We start from the raw sequence: 17,333 nt of genomic DNA, 5'->3' as shown, positions 1-17,333 counted from the left end.
AGTTTTATTTTCGATAAAGTACCAATATTTTACATGTACAAATTAAATTATAATTTTATTAAAAAAAAAATTATTACTCATAAATTATCATATAAATTTATTTTTTGTATTATAGTATTTTTTTGGAGCGAAGGAATTAGCTCAAAATGCACCACATCCATTATTTATAATATATTCTAATCAATTAAAACAATATAATACACTTTACAATCTAGAGTCATTTCGGGCAGGGTCATTACTTCAGGTTACGGGTCAAGAAATTTTTTTCACCAATGTTATTATTAGTCATTACATGCCTACTATATAGTTTAAATCATCACAAAAACACATCAATTCCTAACTAATTTTGTATCAATGATATGTTTTAAAATTTGACATATAGATTAAAAATTTATCTTAAAATTCAATAAACAACCCGAGCATCGCACAGGTACAAAACTAGTATATATATATATATATATATATATATATATATATATATATATATATATATATATATATATATATATATATATATATATATATATATATATATATATATTCCAAAGTTGCAACTTAAAAAAATCGGAGGTAGTGGTAAAATAATTTTTTTTTAAATAAATAAAAAAAAAATCATTATTAAGAGAATCCAAATCAGGCTCCTATCTTGATCATATCAAAAGAGGGATACAAACTCTAAAATGCATATATTATATATATATATATACATATAAGCTACGTACTATTTACGAGAGCATGACAAGGTCAAATATAAAATATTCCAAAGTTGCAGCCCCCCCCCCCAAACCCAAACAATTTTTCCAACCAACATGACAAGGTTGGAAAAAAACTAGGGCCAATTTTTGGAATGCTTAGCTTATGCTGGGTCATCTGATCAATTATTATAATCTCATTCCATAACAGCCTATATATACACATATGATTACAGTACAGCTTTTAGGGGTAAAACATTTCCTATAAGCATGCTGCTAATATGCCATTTTTTTACTATAGTTACAACATCATGTACCAAATTTATTTTGAGCCGTTAAGCTTAGAGAGCATAAAAAGGCAACCAGAGCAAAGGAGAACAGAAGCTGAGAAGCAAAGCAAATCAGTAGGAGAGTCGATAGCTGCTTTCTTACTATTGTCAAACAACCCTATCAGGAGCAGCATCACAATTACATGTCCTACCTTGGTCTTCAGCTCGCTTACTGACTTAATTACCAGCCATTTTGGTCGTTCCTGCACATTAAAGGAAGAAAGATATTCAATCCAGGGCAGCAAGACTGAGAGCAGTCTGAAGGCTGTGGTTGGTTGCGAGATGTCCTTTTTCAGAGTAGTTTTCAGGATTTCCTCTCTGGTTATAAAAGATCAAAAAAATTGTTTGGCTGAAAATAGTTTTCCCAAGGGTGAAAAAGACAATGCTAACGTGAAGATTTTGCAATTATCCGACACATGCCTTAACTCAGCTCTCTCTCCACCCCACTCAATATTTCGGGCAAAGAACAAAATAATGGAATATAAAGATTCAACAATGATTGAGTGTAGTACTAGGATGGGTGACCTCCTGGGATTAAGGCGTTCAAGACGAAGAAAAAGAAGAAGAATTGTTAAATTATGTTCCACAAAGTAAAATCCAGTTTAATTTATCTTCTTCGAAATCAAACATAGCACCAGATGAAGATTTGCTAAATTTTTTACACTGTTTAGTATTTTGCAGCCACAAAATGCTCTTGAGAAAGCTAGATTTTCTTCCCCTGTAACAGAGGGACATTTATAGTTTTCATAGATCAATATAAATCAGATCTCTAGTCTCTACTGTGAAACCAAATTTTTACTGCATAGCTAAATACAATATTAAATTTTCAAAGAACAGAATAATTACCATTAAAGGGAATAAGCCAAATAAACTTGATCGATGCTGATGCTTCGCTTCTGACAGTGACTTTGCAATGTCAAGGTTGGACACAAAGAGCTCATAGAGACCCATTCCAAAGATAAGCATCACTGTTCCCAGTAGATAAATATCTGTAGCAATGATAATATGACAAAGTAAATTTCAAGCCTCACAAATGAGAGTGTAATTATGATTCAGAAAAAGGGCCTGATTATTTCATGGAGAGCAATGAAATAAATTAAGGCAATGTAACATGCAGAGCCAGCATTAAACATAAATTAGAAAGTCATACACAAGCATTCGTCGACAATTAAGGGTAGTAGCATAGTGTCTACTCACTTGAGATCAATATTATAAACTTCTATTCTTTCTTCCGTCTATTTAAGGTTAAGAAAAAGACTATTAAATGGAAGCTCGTAAAATAAGAAATTATGACAAAAAGGATTCATGTTTATTACACAGCAACTACCAAGAGCCCTGGTGAAGCTCAAACGAATGCAACCGAACCAAAAAATTGGATAGGCTGCCAACGACTTCACACTTTGCATCATATCCGAAGCAAATTTCGTTAAAAAGAAGCAAAGGATAAAAGAAGAAAGAAAATCAGAAAAGGACAGTGGAAGTCGTTCAGTGCAGGCTACCTCCTTTTAATGAAGTTAGAATTTACAAGGAATAATGACAAAGGCTAAAAAGACAAAGTTTATTTAGCTAAGGGTCGATTGAAAACACCCTTTCCATAACCTCAGGTGTAAAATTGCTTATATCTGACAATTTATAACCTTGGACATGGCAGGAGCATTTTTAGAGTAATCGGGGTAGTTATTATTGTTCATGAGGTATTTTGGTCTAATAGTAATAAATCCCATCACTTTAGAAATAATCCTCAAAGAAAGGGCCTTAAAACTCCTCAAAAATGGCCTCCAGTAGATGGGGCATGAAAGTACTTATTTGAGTTATTTTCAAAGTCCAATAGAAAGGTAACCTCACAAATCATATATATCTACGTTCCTGAAGTTCCCAAACTCTATTGAATAACTGATTTTAGAATGCTAAATTAATGTAATATTATTGATAATGGTGTTCCCTATTTACTCCTGAACAATAGAAAGGATAAAATTTACAGGGGAAAAGCATAGAAAAGCAATCACATTGTCACAATAACCCTGTTAAAACAACAAATGAAGATGTTCATGAAACACACCAATGGCCTCAATCACCAAGACAATCACCTTCCCACTCTGTGCAAAGTATTCATAGAAAGACGATGCCACAATACCACAACCCTACATCCAAGAAGACTGTATCAGTGGCATGAAGTAGGCAAAATCTAGAAGTTAAAAGAGAAACTGAGCTTACAGGCCTAACACTACCATATGACCAATAACTGAAAGTCAGAGAGACATGTAGGCAAAACCTCAAATTTAACTTAACTTATAGACTTATAGTTCAAAAATTAAATACTAAACAAGACTTCAGGTTAATAAAATTAGTATACCCTGCATCATCTGATAGATACCAAAGCTAATGAAAAGACAAAATATATTACTGTGTACTATGCTAAACTCTACGTGTATATATATATATACAAATTTCAAACTTAAACAAATGACAATAGGTTTAATCCATGCAAGAAATCATGATCAAATACAAGTATACAACCACCCTACAGAATTAGTAAAGGCCTTCTGAAACATGGCAGGCAGAACCACTCATGTTATCGTTCATTAAGACGAAAAAACGAGATATTTTTTAGATTATGAAGCCTGTAGCATATACATATCATATGATGATGCACTCTCAAGAACAAAATTCTATAGAGCATAAATTAGAGCTTACCTTGATGAAGCAAAGAACTGACCCAATCAAGGAACCAAATACTCCAAGAAATGTCACAAATCGACATCGATATATAACCTATCAATCAACCCAAAATAACCAATCAATATTACAAACTAGATTTTGGACATAAATCTAACATAAAAATGCAACAGTTTTAACCCCTCCACCCCCACTCCTCCAAGCCGAGGAAAAAGTGCAAATAGTTTTGTTTCACTCTTTTTGATCCTAAATATAATACAAGTATCATTTTAGCTAATTTCTTTAATTCATTCTACAATATCAATATACATTTTGCAACAACAAATAAACAGACAAAAAAAAAGAAATAATATACATGTTTAAGGTGTTGCAAGACAATATGAAGGACAAGTTGCAAAGTCATTGGAAGTTTTAAGAGATGCAACATGACATTAATGCTTTGTTTGGATAGCAAAGAAGGAAGGAAAAGAAGGGGAGGGAAAATGGAGGAAGGGAAGGGAAAAGAAAGGGAGGGGGAGGTGAGCTCCATTTTCCCTCCAAATCTCTCCAATTTTGGAGAGATTATGGTTATTAAAGAGAGAGGGAAATTTGATCCCTCCCTCTCCTTCCCCTTCCTTCCCCCAATCTTTTACCCAAACAAGAGATTTTGTCCCCCTCCATTTCTCTTCTCTTCTTTTCCTTCCATTTCTTCCTATCCACAAAGTGTAAGGAAGGACATCAAACTTAGGGATGTTGGTGTTAGCACAAGAAAAGAGAGTGATAGTGAAAGCAAGGGAGAACTTTTTTAAAAAAAATTGGAGCACAGAGAGTCACAAATAGCAATGATATACACGGAATTTGATTTCAAGTCTTAAGCACTAGCGTACCACCTTGTAAGACTTTTAACCAACTAAATTAAACGACATCCACAATTGCCTGAAATTTGTGGCAAGTACATATTGAGAGTGTGCTTAGTAATATTCTTTGCAACAATTAGACCAAAATTAGGAGTTTTACGACGTACAACTTTGACAATTGATACATCGAAAATGTACAATTAAACTAATCCAAGGATCAATGTTTTATACTTTGTACTGGTATATAGTTTTTGTATATGTTATACCAGTATAAGCAGACAATCAAAATGGTGTAACAATAAAAAGTAATGCAATTCTAATGATACAACATATTAAAATAAATAAATAAGTACTGTAACACGTTTAATAATATATAAATATCCTTTAAGGATACATATGACTTATTCTACCTCCATACCTCAGTTCCGTACTTCCGATTTAGTTGTCACATTACTATTTCAATCATCAAATTACTCTATCAATCCGACTATTAATTCCGTACATCGGTACATGGTCATATTAAATAGATTAAAAACAACAAAATAAATTAAGTTTGTATAATTGAAATGAAATCACAAAAAAGTCTAAAACTGGGAAACAGAAACACACCTTTTCTAGGAATTCCTCCATGACCTCAGAATTCCAAGAATGACCCTTAAACCTTGTGGGACCCACCCCAGAAACCACTAAAGAAGTCGAAGAAGAAGATGAAGTTCGAGCAGAAGGAGATGATACCTTATTAGAAGAAGAACATGAAATGGGATTAAGGGTATATACCCTTAAATAATGGGAACATTTCCTTAAATTTTGGGGTGGTTTTGAATGAAAAGATGAAGATTTTGAGAGGGGTGGAGTTGGAGAGAGAGTGAAATTGGGCTTTAGTGTCTTCATCTTTGTTCTAAAAATTGGAGTTATGAAGTTTGTGATTTTATGAGTTTGAATTTTATTTTATTTTCTGGGGAATAATCAGAGTGAATGAAGAGAATTGGGAATTTTAGTAGTTTGTTAAAAGTAGTGTGTAATTTTGTAATAGTTGTATAGAGTGAGTGTGATAGTGAGAGTTGAAAGTCGTGAATGTAACGGAAGTGTGGGAGACTCTCGAGTCGCAAGCGTGTCCTTCCGAATCTAAATCTCCCACGGTATCAGTTTTCTGACTCAGTTTATTCGATTAACTATTAGTCTATTACGGATTGTGATTTTGAAGCCACAAATTACAATTGAATGAAAATTAATAGTGGGTTTTACAATCCGTACAACTTTGACAATTATCCAAACGCAACACAACATGGCACATTTGTCAGCTCTAATTATATGTAACATAATTTTTTTTAAAAAAAATGTTTGGTCAGGCTTTAAAAAACTTAGGCCCCATTCACTTCACAAGGCGTTAATTAAAACGTCCATGCGCCACGTAGACTCTTCCAAATAGGAGGGTTTGAACCCCAAACCACTTAAACCAAAATTGACTATTTAGCCATCTAAACTAATTATCAAACATGTTATAAATATGAAAAAGAAAGGTATATATTCATTCAAAGAAAACACACGGTTTAATTATTTTTGAAAAAAAAACACATATTCATTCAAAGAAAATTAAATCATAAATTAAAATGTATATTAATGATCAGTTAGTTTCATGTAATAATCCGGACATCGTGTGGGCCCAAAAACTAGTTTTAAATTAAAAGTAATAAGCAAAAGTTCAAACAAAAACAAGTAAAATTTTGAAAACAAATTTACTTTCATCAAAATTACTTATATTCACCAAAAATAAAACGAGAAAAAGGTAAACTAATCCATTAATTTGTTAAAACCATAGTTTACTGACATGTGGTCGATGTACAATGTGGATGGTATGTGGCGACATGATTATATCATTGTCAATACATGAAATTACAATTTTGAAAGATTCATACTACACAACATAATTGATGTCTTTATGCACATTACTAATCAACAAAATATATCATTACAATCAATACAATTCGATGATCTTTTACACGATATTTTCAAGCTGTCAATCTCTAAGCAGATCAAGCATAAATTGAGGCCAAAATCATGCCAAATCATGAATAAAGGTTCATTAATGCACAACCTCTCATGTCTCAATAAAACAAAATTCTAAAAAAAAAAAAAAAACTGTAATCAAGAAGGTTCAATGAACAAAGCTAGATAAGCCAGTATGCAAGGATTATTCAGCAAACAACGCTAAGAAAATCCAAAAATGTTGAGAACTTTCGAAAATGGAGGTAGTAAAAGAAACAAGATGTTCTATTTTTGTACTCTGTATGGTTTTTCGAGTTACAAATACACATTTTCGAATAATTAGGCTGAATAACTACATCAGACTGGGAGGAAAAAAAATTACAACATTGAGAAATTGAGTTTAACATATCTGTACAATTTATGATCTCGGTTAGCTCGGATATCAAACCACTCGTTCTGCAGTGGCGTAAAGATTATAAAAGATGGTCGCAGCAAAATAAAGCATTGCTGTCAAGGTCAAAAATGCTTTGAAAGATCCAAGCCATTCCACAAAGTAGCCTGCACCAATGGTGCTGATTATTGCAGCCAATGTCCCTGCTCCATTTGTAATACCTGTTGATAAGAATTTGGGCTAATCAGTATCCTATAATATGCTCTTATATGCTACTCGTATATAAATATATATAGAAAGAGATCAATAATGTACCATGAACAAGCCCTGTTGAATATGGAGCAATATCCTGCACAACAAATTTTGTGAGATTTTCAGGACAGTTTAATGCAATTCCATGCCAGACACCAATTGTTGAGTAGGTGTACTCTCACTCTAGAGAGAGCATGTTAAAACATGACCATAACTTACTATAAGACCCAATTTTAAGACAATATTACCTCGAGCCAAATTAACATTAGAATACAGGTTTATACCACCATCTCAGCAATATGTGAAGGGATCACTTTTAACACGAGACCAAACTTTATACTCTCTGAGGCTCAAATATCTTATTTTTAATCGACTTAGCTGACAGCCATTAAGATAGTATAGACTGACTTAGAAAGAAAACTTAGGTGTGAAAAGAAGAGATAAGGGGTCATTACTTGTACATTGAGGAAATACCCAGCTTGACTGAAAGAACTCAAGCTCAGAGCAACTGTAAGAATGACAGATGCAATTCCCGGAGTCTTGACATAATTTAGGCAAAGTAATGATAATCCAGGTCCGATAAATCCTATAGACTGCAAACATCATAACTACATGATCAATTGAAAACAGATATATGCCTAACAATTGAAAAGCAGAAATTCATGATCTGTAAACAGAAGAATGCAGAGGGAAGTACTCAAAGGGACAAATTACCTGCATCATTTTGCGAACAAATACCAAAGAATAGCCAGCTTTGGTTAGATAATCAGATGCTGAGCCAGCAACAAAGCTCGATACTGCCATCACTCCCCATGGAATAGCACTAAACCATGCCGCTTCTCTTAGGTTCACATTTAGCACCTGCATTCCACAGCCTAAAACCCGTCAATGAAAGTTGAATGGATGCCTTTGAATAACAAAGGGAGCAGCATGTACTGTACATGATACTTACAGTATTGAAATAAATAGGCATCCACGAAAGAAGAACAAAATATCCCTGATAAACCAAGAAATATATGGCATTAATTATTCGATCAGATTGTAAGCTCCTCAATTTTGTAGACCTTTTGAAGTATAATAATATAATCCTACCCAATTATTGATAATATTGGCAAGAAGGATTGCCCAAAAAGGCTTTTTTGATAAGAGAAGGCCTAATGGAAGACGATGGTTTTTGCCATTGCTGTTAGAAGAATCAACGGCCTTCCCAGCTTCGATAACTTGGACCTCTAACTTGCTGACAAAACGGCTTTTTCTAGGATCACTTCCAACTCCATAAGTCCATGCCACCAGCCAAAGTAGTCCAAGAGAAGAAAACAGCACAAAAGGTCCTGATATTCCAACTACTGACATTAAAATTGGAGTAAGGCACAAGCCTACTACATTTCCAAGTTGAAATCCTGCCATGGAGATTCCCACAGCTCGTGCACGCTCATGGATTGGAAACCACCTAATCAAAGTAAAGGTAATCAAAGCAACCTGTCTTCTTTTACTTCATTTTAACTTAATTTTTTTTTCTCTGAAAAAAAAATAGAAAGTGACTGCTATGAATAATGCATAAGCTTGATAGCCTAAAATAGAACTTTAAACTATTATCATCATGTCTTGTTAGTTGGGAATGTATACAAACTAGTACCAAAATCTTCTGTTGTTCTAGTCTTTCTTCATTATCAGAAGAAATTTGCCATCACTGTACTTTATTTGCTAATTGAGCCAAAATAATTTCCTTTTATCATGAAAGTAAAACAAGTAGATTTGGAAATTGGAACAATAAACAATGTGGGGAGCAGACACAACTACAAACTTCTAAGTTGAAAATTCCTCTTAACTGATGTGCATAATTTTAAAATAAGACTTATGCACATATAAAGATAATGGCCGTTGATAAAGAAGGAATTACCTTGATAGGAGGATGTTCATGGAAGGGAAAGCTACTCCTTCTGCCAGGCCGAAAATAGCACGAACAACCAAGAGGGTGGCAGCAGAGTGGTTGGCTGCCCATGGAGTAAGAAGAGTGGCCAAGGACCACAATCCAGCACCCCATGCCATTACTCGTGCTCCTCCTAATCTGTCTGCTATTGCTCCACCAATTACAGAGGATATTATATAGCCCCATAGAAATGATGACTGAAAGCAAAACAAATTATATGAAATGGATACATTCAGATATAGCATCTGCATGTCCTTACTCCCTTAGTAATGCATAATTTGATCATCTGTTTATCTAGCATGATTAGCAGAGTCAATGGCTAGTCACATGAATCAGTAAATACTCCTTAAACTCCGTATCTAACATGTTTATAAATGTAGACATGCATATGTATCTAGCCTAAGCTCATTATAGACCAAGAAACCAGATTATTAAGCAAGTTGATGGGGGTTTTCCCTAAATTAATTTAAGGTATATAAAAGTAGACGAGTAACATTATCTTATGAAATTGTAGGCGTTAATTCAAACTCGAACACAATCTATACTTCATTGCAGGCAAGAATTCTGTTAAGTCATAGTGAAGATAAACAATGGCCTGGGAAGAAGGGTAGCAATTTACTCCCTAACTCACAACCCAAAGGCTGCAAGTTCAAGGCTCATTTATTCAAGCAAGTATAAGTTATTCCTTTATACTCATGTGGTATTGTGGAGGTAACAAGGAGGCTACCATAAATAATTACTACCTCCGTTACAGGTTATGTCTTATATGCAACGATTAGACATTTTACCTCTCTGCTTTATGTCAAATCGTTGCACATAACATGTAACGGAGGTAGTATGTAAAGAAATTTGGTAGAAAATATCAACCATACAACAGATCAACACTTTGGGAATATGAAAATTTGTGGAACCATACATCAAGAATGTGGAGTTCCTTGAATCAAATACTGCAATATTGCATCAACTATTTGATAATATGTGGATCGGAACACAATATGCCAAATACGGGTCTACACCGGTTACCAAGGGAGGGAGTCCACTTCATAAGTCCAATACAGGGCCACGCCCATCACCAATACGAGAGAAAGAGTCCACTTCATAAGTCCAAGGAGGTTCCATTCAAAAATCATATGGCAATAACTCCCTTATCTTATATCAATATAGGAACACTCCTCACAAGTGACATGAGTATATTATGGTCATCCTAATCGTACACCTGGCTCTAATACCATGTTAATTGTTATATACGGGCATACACACCTGTCACCAAGAGAGAGTCCGTTTCACGGGTTTTAGTAAGTTTTATCCAAAAACCATTTGGTAATAAGAGGAGTAACCCCTTAACTTTATCAAGTGTTTAACATCTTCATTTTTTTATCAATATGGAACACTTACATGTGTTATTTCGAAAGATTATGCTTCCACAATGTATTTATTAATTTATATGTACAAAATTGTTTTGTTTCTACTAATATAATTATAATCATCATTATAGTATCCCATGTGTTTTCCAAGAATAAATGTCCCTTATTGGTAAAAAAAAATTAAGGGAGGTGACTAGTTTATACTCCCTAACTCACAACCCAAAGGCTTCAAGAATAACCCACATGGCCACAACCTGGAACCTAGAAGTCCTCAATTGTTCTAACTAATATTATTATACTTTGTACTTTGTATTAAACAAATAACATGGGTTGAAAAATAAGTTTATTTGTGTTGAAAATGTCAATCTAGCTAGAGGGATTTACACCTGCAACCTATTGTATGTAGGCACTCAGTCTTAACCACTACGCAAAGATCTCATTGGTTAACCGACAATATTTCTGTAATTAGGCTTTCATAGCTTGTCAATTGTGTATATGTAGTATAAACGCAACTTGATTAAACTTGTATGTGATCAAACTATCCTCAAAACAAGTAGGGCAATTCATATACTATATACTTGTACTAATTAACACAATAAAATATCAAACAACATGAAACAATTAACACAATAAAATATCAAACAACATGAAACCAAAATAACAACATTCCCAAAATATGAATTCCCCAATAACAAAACCCTGAAGCCAAAAACTAAATTAACCCAATAATTGATGAGAAATAACCTTAAATTATAATGTTACCTGAATAATTCCAACAAAAGAAGTGGACCAACCATTAGTATGAGCCAAAGGAACAATAGCAACCGACATTACAGTCCTATCCGCATTACAAAGACACATAACAAACGCCACCAAACAAACCACCGTATATCTATACTTCTCCACCACTAATGGTGCACCACTCACTCCTCCTCCCTCCGCCGCCATACACTTCACCGCTTCCGCCCATCTCCGCCTTACTCTACCATTATTTTTATCACCCATTACCGCCATAAATCTCATTCCACATCTTTCTTCCGCGATTTTCATCATTCGGGTTTTGGTTAAAGTTTTTATTGGATTCATGTTTTGCCGGCGTAACGTTTGTGATGATGGATGATAACATGGTTGTAGTCGAAGTTTGTGATGAGTGTTGTATGAATATGATGAAATTATTCCTGCCATTTTTATTGTTTTTTTATGAGGTCATTGATTAATAAACAATGGTGAGAAGTAATTAAGTTTGATTTGGGAGGAAAGCTTGAGAAGTAGATGGTTCATGGTTGTCTTTTTGGGATAAGCCAAATTTGATTAGCTTGGTGATTTCTACTCGACAAAATCTTTTTTTTTTTTTTTTTTTTTTTTTTTTTTTAAGGAATTTCCCACGAAACATTGTGTATTTGTGCGTCTTATGTCGCATGTTACTTGCATTATTTCGATCAAATATGTTTGTCAAATGTCAATCATTTCCTTAGGAAAAAAAAAATTGTTTGTCAATCAAATCAATCAATGTGCAAAAACTTCAACCATAAGTATGTAAATTGTAAGATAATCTAGTAATTAAAATTATAAAAGTATAATACTCTCATTTAAATAGATGTCGTCTGTCTTTGTTAGATTTCGGGAAAACTCCTCAGATTGGAGTGTGTACCATTGAAGAATATATATAGTGGTTATATACTGGTTTACAAGGGTCGTAATCCTATTATGATAAGGATACGAAGTATATCAAAAATATATACAATATTATCCTAATCTAAGACAAATATTATCCTAAATATAATCCTAATCTAAGACAAATATTATCCTAAATATAATATCTATCATTCTTTACAGAGTAATATTTATGACTCAATAATATCTCCTTCTTCGGTTCCAAATTAGATAACACATTTTGATTTTTGACATTATTAGCCATGTATAGTGTTGTCAAATTTCAAACCGAAACCGTTTAACTGCCCGAAACCGACCGACCCAAATGAGAACCGAACCGATTAAAAACCGATTTTTTAAAACCGAAAACCGACCCGAACCGTATTTAAGTAAACCCGAAACCAAACCGATTCGAATAATGTCAAACCGTATAAGAACCGAACCAGTTCTAAACCGAACTGAAATCAAACCGAACCGAAAAAGAACCGAACCGTTTCTAACCCGAAACTGCTGTTTCCAACCCGAAATCATTTGAATTGAGGTAAAAACCGTTTACACCGAACCGTTAACAAACTGCAACCCGTTTGCACCGAACCGTTTATAAATCGAACCACTTACAAACCGAACCGTCTATAAATCAAACTGTAATTTCGACGTCACAATAACTCATCAAATCATGATTATGACACATCAATTAGTTGATTGAATAAGAAGCAGCTAATAATGTGATAGTAAAACAATAATAATACATTAATACACTAAACTTTTATAATCTACGTTACTTTGTAATAAACTAGTAAGATCAGTATGACTAAACTTGAAATAACATGATATGTATTTTTGAAATTGATGAGAATTTGTATATAATATAATGCCTAATGCCTAAATATGAAGTGATGAAGTCTCGGCTTGATATAAAACTTGTTAACCAGCAAAAGGTTAGCAAGTACTATGAAACTTCAAACCAAAATCGTTTAACTGCCCGAATCCAAACGACCCGATTAAAAACTGACTTTTTGAAATAAAAAACCGTTCCGAACCATAATTTAGTAAACGTGAAATGGAACTGGTCCGAATAACGTTAAATCGTATAAAAGGCAAACCCGTTAACAAACCGAACCAAAATAAAACTGAACCGAAAAAGAACCGAACCGTTTCTAACTCGAAACCGTTTCCAACCCAAAACTGTTTGAGCCGGTATAAAAACCGTTTACACCGAACCATTAACAAACTGCAACCCGGCTGCACCGAACCGTTTACAACCCGAACCGAATTAAAACCGCTCAAGAATAAACCGAAACCGAATCGAACCGATAACTATTTAAACCGAACTGAAACCGACCCGCGAGACACTTAAACCGATTTCAAACCGACCCGATTTAATACCGAACCGATTTCAAACCGAACCGAACCCGAACTGTCAAACCGTTTTGACAATGCTCATGTAGAATCTTGTTAAATTCATTTTAATGTATACTTAATTAAAATTCAATTTTTAGTATTTTTTTTTACAATAATATTATCAAATATATTTTCGGTAATAACAACAAAATTTATATTTTTTTTAGGAAAACTTATGGTTTAAAGTTACTAATATCTGACGTTATATGTATGTTAATCCATAAAAAAAATGTATCAAATGGAGTTTTTTATATTAATATTAATGTATATTTTCCAAATATATAATTATCATAATTTCTTACATTACGAAATTATATATATGTAGCAATAAAAATTGGACACATAACAATAACATATGTTTTAAAGCTTAAATACATTTTCTTTATTATATGAACTTTTTTTATATGATCTAATCTAGAATAAGTTTTATTTAAGGTCTAAATATAACTCTAGTCTAACTTTTTTTTTATATATAAACTTAACAGTTAATACGGAGTAGTTAATAGTGATGTACATTTGTTCTATTCACCTTAAAAAAAAATATTCAGAAAAAATAATTTCAGTTTAGTAAAAAATAAGTTCATTTCAATAAAAATAAGTTCATTTTAATGTATACTTAATTAAAATTCAACTTTTAGTATTTTTTTTTACAATAATATTATCAAATATATTTTCGGTTGAACTTTTGCCTTAGCAAACATTAAAAAAAATGTATGTCATGATTTGTCATCTAATTTATAGCGGAGGACGTATATAACAACAAAATTTATGTTTTTTTAGGGAAAACTTATGGTTTAAAGTTACTAATATCTGACGTTATATGTTAATCCATTAAAAAAATAAAAAAAAAAATGTATCAAATGGAGTTTTTTATATTAATATTAATGTATATTTTCCAAATATATAATTTTCATAATTTCTTACATTACGAAATTATATATATGTAGCAATAAAAATTGGACATATAACAATAACATATGTTTTAAAATTTAAATACATTTTCTTTATGATATGAACTTTTTTTATATGATCTAATCTAGAAAAAGTTTTACTTAAGGTCTAAATATAACTCTAGTCTAACTTTTTTTTTTTTGTATAAACTTAACACTTAATACGGAGTACTTAATAAGGAGTACTTAATAGTGATGTACATTTGTTCAGTTCACCTTAAAAAAATAATATTCAGAAAAAATAATTTCAGTTTAGTAAAAATAAGTTCATTTCAATAAAAATAATTTCAGTTCAATAAAATTGATTTTAGTTCAGTAAAATTAATTTTATTTCACTAAAAATAATTTCAATTCAGTAAAAATCAGTAACTCTAAAGAAGAAACATAATAAAGAATCAGCAAAATTAATTTCAGTTCAGCAAAATTAATTTCAATTCAGTAAAAATAATTTAAGTTCAGTAAAAATAATTTAAGTTCAGCAAAAATATAAAATTAAGTTTAGTTCAACAAAAATAAAGTAAAGTGAACGAGATCTAACAAAAGTTGTTGATATCATTCCCTTTCCATATTGTACATGCATCATGCTATCATAAATAAATTCCTGTCTAATTACACTAATGACTTAGAGCCTGTTCTCATTGACTGAACTGAACTGAGTTGAACTGAACTGAACTGAACTGAACTGAACTGAACTGAATTGAACTTATTAATTAGTGATGTTTAACTACGGATTAGTGATCTTTGATTATTTATTGATTATTTATTATTATTATTTATTTATTATTTTTTATTTATTTTTTATTTTTTTTTTTTTGAAACACAGCTGCAGATTACCATTAGAGTAGATCAATTTCCGCCAAAGTTGTCAGGCTTTGGGGGAAAGGACCAAGAGAAACACGTTCATTACAACTCATAGTATTCCATCGTGCAACACTATGGGCTAGAGTATTACATGCATGCTTAATATGAGAGAAGCAAAAAGAACTAAAGCTAGAAGCCATCTTAGAGATGTCATCATACAAAAGATAAATAGGGGAGAAGCCCTTAGCATTTGACATTACAGCAGACACCACGCTTGCTGCATCGGACTCGAGGTGCACCTTATCAAAACCCAATCTCATCGCCACTTGCAAACCGTACCTGCAAGCTGTTGCCTCAGCATTATCAACATCCCATCCAGCTCCAACTATACGCACAGCAGCTGCCAAAATCACACCCAGCTCACTACGAATCACCACGCCCAGACCTGTTCTCACACCCACATATGCATCACAGTTTACCTTAACCAACCCAGCAGCAGGGCACCGCCATGAGTTCGTAGCATTGTTAGCAATAGGAGCTGAAACACGAGCAGTTTTAACAGCATATTCGGCACTCTCCTTCACATAGTTTACCCATCCACGCGCAACATCAACAGCACAAAAATTACCTTGCTCGAAAATAGTTTTATTTCTACAATGCCAAGATGCCCACGCAAGGGTAGCAATAGAGAGTAACTCCTCCTTTGAAACATTCTTCGAACACCATACAAAACGCTCAACAAAGCTATTTGCAGGGGCAACACTCACCTTGGATGCTAGCGGGCTAGCAGCCCATATTTATTTTGCTGCCTTACACTCGAAAGTGGTGTGTATAATGGACTCTTCAGGTGCATTACAGATACTGCAGCTCTTATCGGTTACAATGTGGCGATAGGACAATCTTTCTTTAACCGCGAGAAAGCCCTTACATGCCCTCCACAAGAAGTGATGCAATTTTGAGGGACATTTCATCGACCAAATCAGCTTCCATACATCATTCATATCCACTCCTTGCATAACAGCCGGAATCTTCTTGCAAAGCCAATACCCCAACCTCACCGAGTAAGCTCCATCCTTAGATGGCCACCAAAACATTTTATCCACGGGGCAACTTGAGGACAATGGAATCTTGAGAATTTTTGCAGCATCATCACTATTAAAATTACTTGAGATAATGCTCATATCCCATTCACCACAATTGTGATCAATTAAATCACACACTCTTAGGCTCATATCACTATTTGCAATTGGAGTCGGGACAATAGCCGAAGAGTTTCCTGGCAACCACGCTTCATCCCATACATTTATAGCACTTCCATTCCCTACTCTCCACTTAAGACCCTCAAGTAATACCCCTCTTGCGCCCCACATACTCCTCCAAGCATAGCTTGGGTCGTAGCCACAAGTAGCCTTAAGAACTTCACAATTCTTGAAATACTTCGCCTTCAAAATTGTGTGAATAAGGGTTCCCGGGTTATGGTGAAGTCTCCACAATTGCTTTGCCAATAACGCTTGATTAAAGCATCTCAAGTCCCTAAAGCCCAATCCACCCATAGCTTTAGGTTGACATAAGCTCTCCCATCGTTGCCAATGCATCTTTTTCGTAGATTCCGTAGAGCCCCACCAAAATCTTGCAACCATGGAATGAATTACATCAATAAAACCATCGGGAATTTTAAATATACTCATCATATATGTAGGGATCGCCTGGGCTACCGCTTTTATAAGCACCTCCTTTCCGGGTCTTGATAACAACTTCTCTTTCCATCCCTGCAATTTCTTCCACAGTCTCTCTTTCAAACCTGCAAAAATTGCTTTTTTCGATCTACCAATTATAGTGGGCAGGCCTAGATACTTCTCATGTCGTTCCACCTCCCTAACACCCAAAATCTGAATAATTTCTTGCCTTCGATTTTGATCTATATTTTTGCTGAAAACAACTTCAGTTTTGCTTAGATTGACGTTCTGACCCGAAGCTCTCTCATATTTGTTGATTATCACTAGTAGAATAAACGTAATGGCAAGCGGTTCAAACCCCCTAATGGCAAGTGGTTTTGAACCGCATGCGCTTAG

The 17,333-nt window shown here is 33.7% G+C and overlaps 2 protein-coding genes across 2 annotated transcripts; both read right to left on the bottom strand.

Annotated features, from left to right (window-relative positions):
• Nucleotides 1-871: 871 nt before the first annotated feature.
• On the bottom strand, nucleotides 872-5,588 carry LOC145583055 (uncharacterized). Its single transcript, XM_081640174.1, has 5 exons — nucleotides 5,143-5,588; nucleotides 3,716-3,793; nucleotides 3,081-3,162; nucleotides 1,868-2,010; nucleotides 872-1,224 (listed from the first exon to the last, which is right to left on the bottom strand). Exons 1-5 carry the CDS (start codon nucleotides 5,422-5,424, stop codon nucleotides 1,015-1,017), a joined length of 795 nt encoding a protein of 264 aa, XP_081496300.1. The 5' UTR covers nucleotides 5,425-5,588; the 3' UTR covers nucleotides 872-1,014.
• Nucleotides 5,589-6,671: 1,083 nt separating this feature from the next.
• Nucleotides 6,672-11,755, bottom strand: LOC145583047 (putative anion transporter 3, chloroplastic). Its single transcript, XM_081640162.1, has 8 exons — nucleotides 11,219-11,755; nucleotides 9,063-9,289; nucleotides 8,255-8,612; nucleotides 8,115-8,159; nucleotides 7,877-8,023; nucleotides 7,618-7,755; nucleotides 7,226-7,259; nucleotides 6,672-7,131 (listed from the first exon to the last, which is right to left on the bottom strand). Exons 1-8 carry the CDS (start codon nucleotides 11,639-11,641, stop codon nucleotides 6,962-6,964), a joined length of 1,542 nt encoding a protein of 513 aa, XP_081496288.1. The 5' UTR covers nucleotides 11,642-11,755; the 3' UTR covers nucleotides 6,672-6,961.
• Between the last annotated feature and the right edge of the window lie 5,578 nt (nucleotides 11,756-17,333).

The sequence above is a fragment of the Chenopodium album genome, chromosome 2 (genome assembly GCF_948465745.1).
Source record: "Chenopodium album chromosome 2, dcCheAlbu1.1, whole genome shotgun sequence".
Lineage (NCBI taxonomy): Eukaryota > Viridiplantae > Streptophyta > Magnoliopsida > Caryophyllales > Amaranthaceae > Chenopodium > Chenopodium album.
This window is presented reverse-complemented; position numbering and strand designations above follow the sequence as displayed.

Excerpts from the sequence above, each read along its gene's own strand:
- LOC145583047 (XM_081640162.1), bottom strand. The coding sequence starts at position 11,641 with ATGGCAGGAATAATTTCATCATATTCATACAACACTCATCACAAACTT. Across the intron at positions 8,613-9,062 it reads ATGAACATCCTCCTATCAAG|GTGGTTTCCAATCCATGAGC; the intron begins GTAATTCCTTCT and ends TACTTTGATTAG. Across the intron at positions 8,024-8,114 it reads TGCCTATTTATTTCAATACT|GTGCTAAATGTGAACCTAAG; the intron begins GTAAGTATCATG and ends TGTGGAATGCAG.
- LOC145583055 (XM_081640174.1), bottom strand. The coding sequence starts at position 5,424 with ATGAAGACACTAAAGCCCAATTTCACTCTCTCTCCAACTCCACCCCTC. Across the intron at positions 3,794-5,142 it reads TGGAGGAATTCCTAGAAAAG|GTTATATATCGATGTCGATT; the intron begins GTGTGTTTCTGT and ends GTTGATTGATAG. Across the intron at positions 3,163-3,715 it reads CAGTTCTTTGCTTCATCAAG|GGTTGTGGTATTGTGGCATC; the intron begins GTAAGCTCTAAT and ends TCTTGGATGTAG.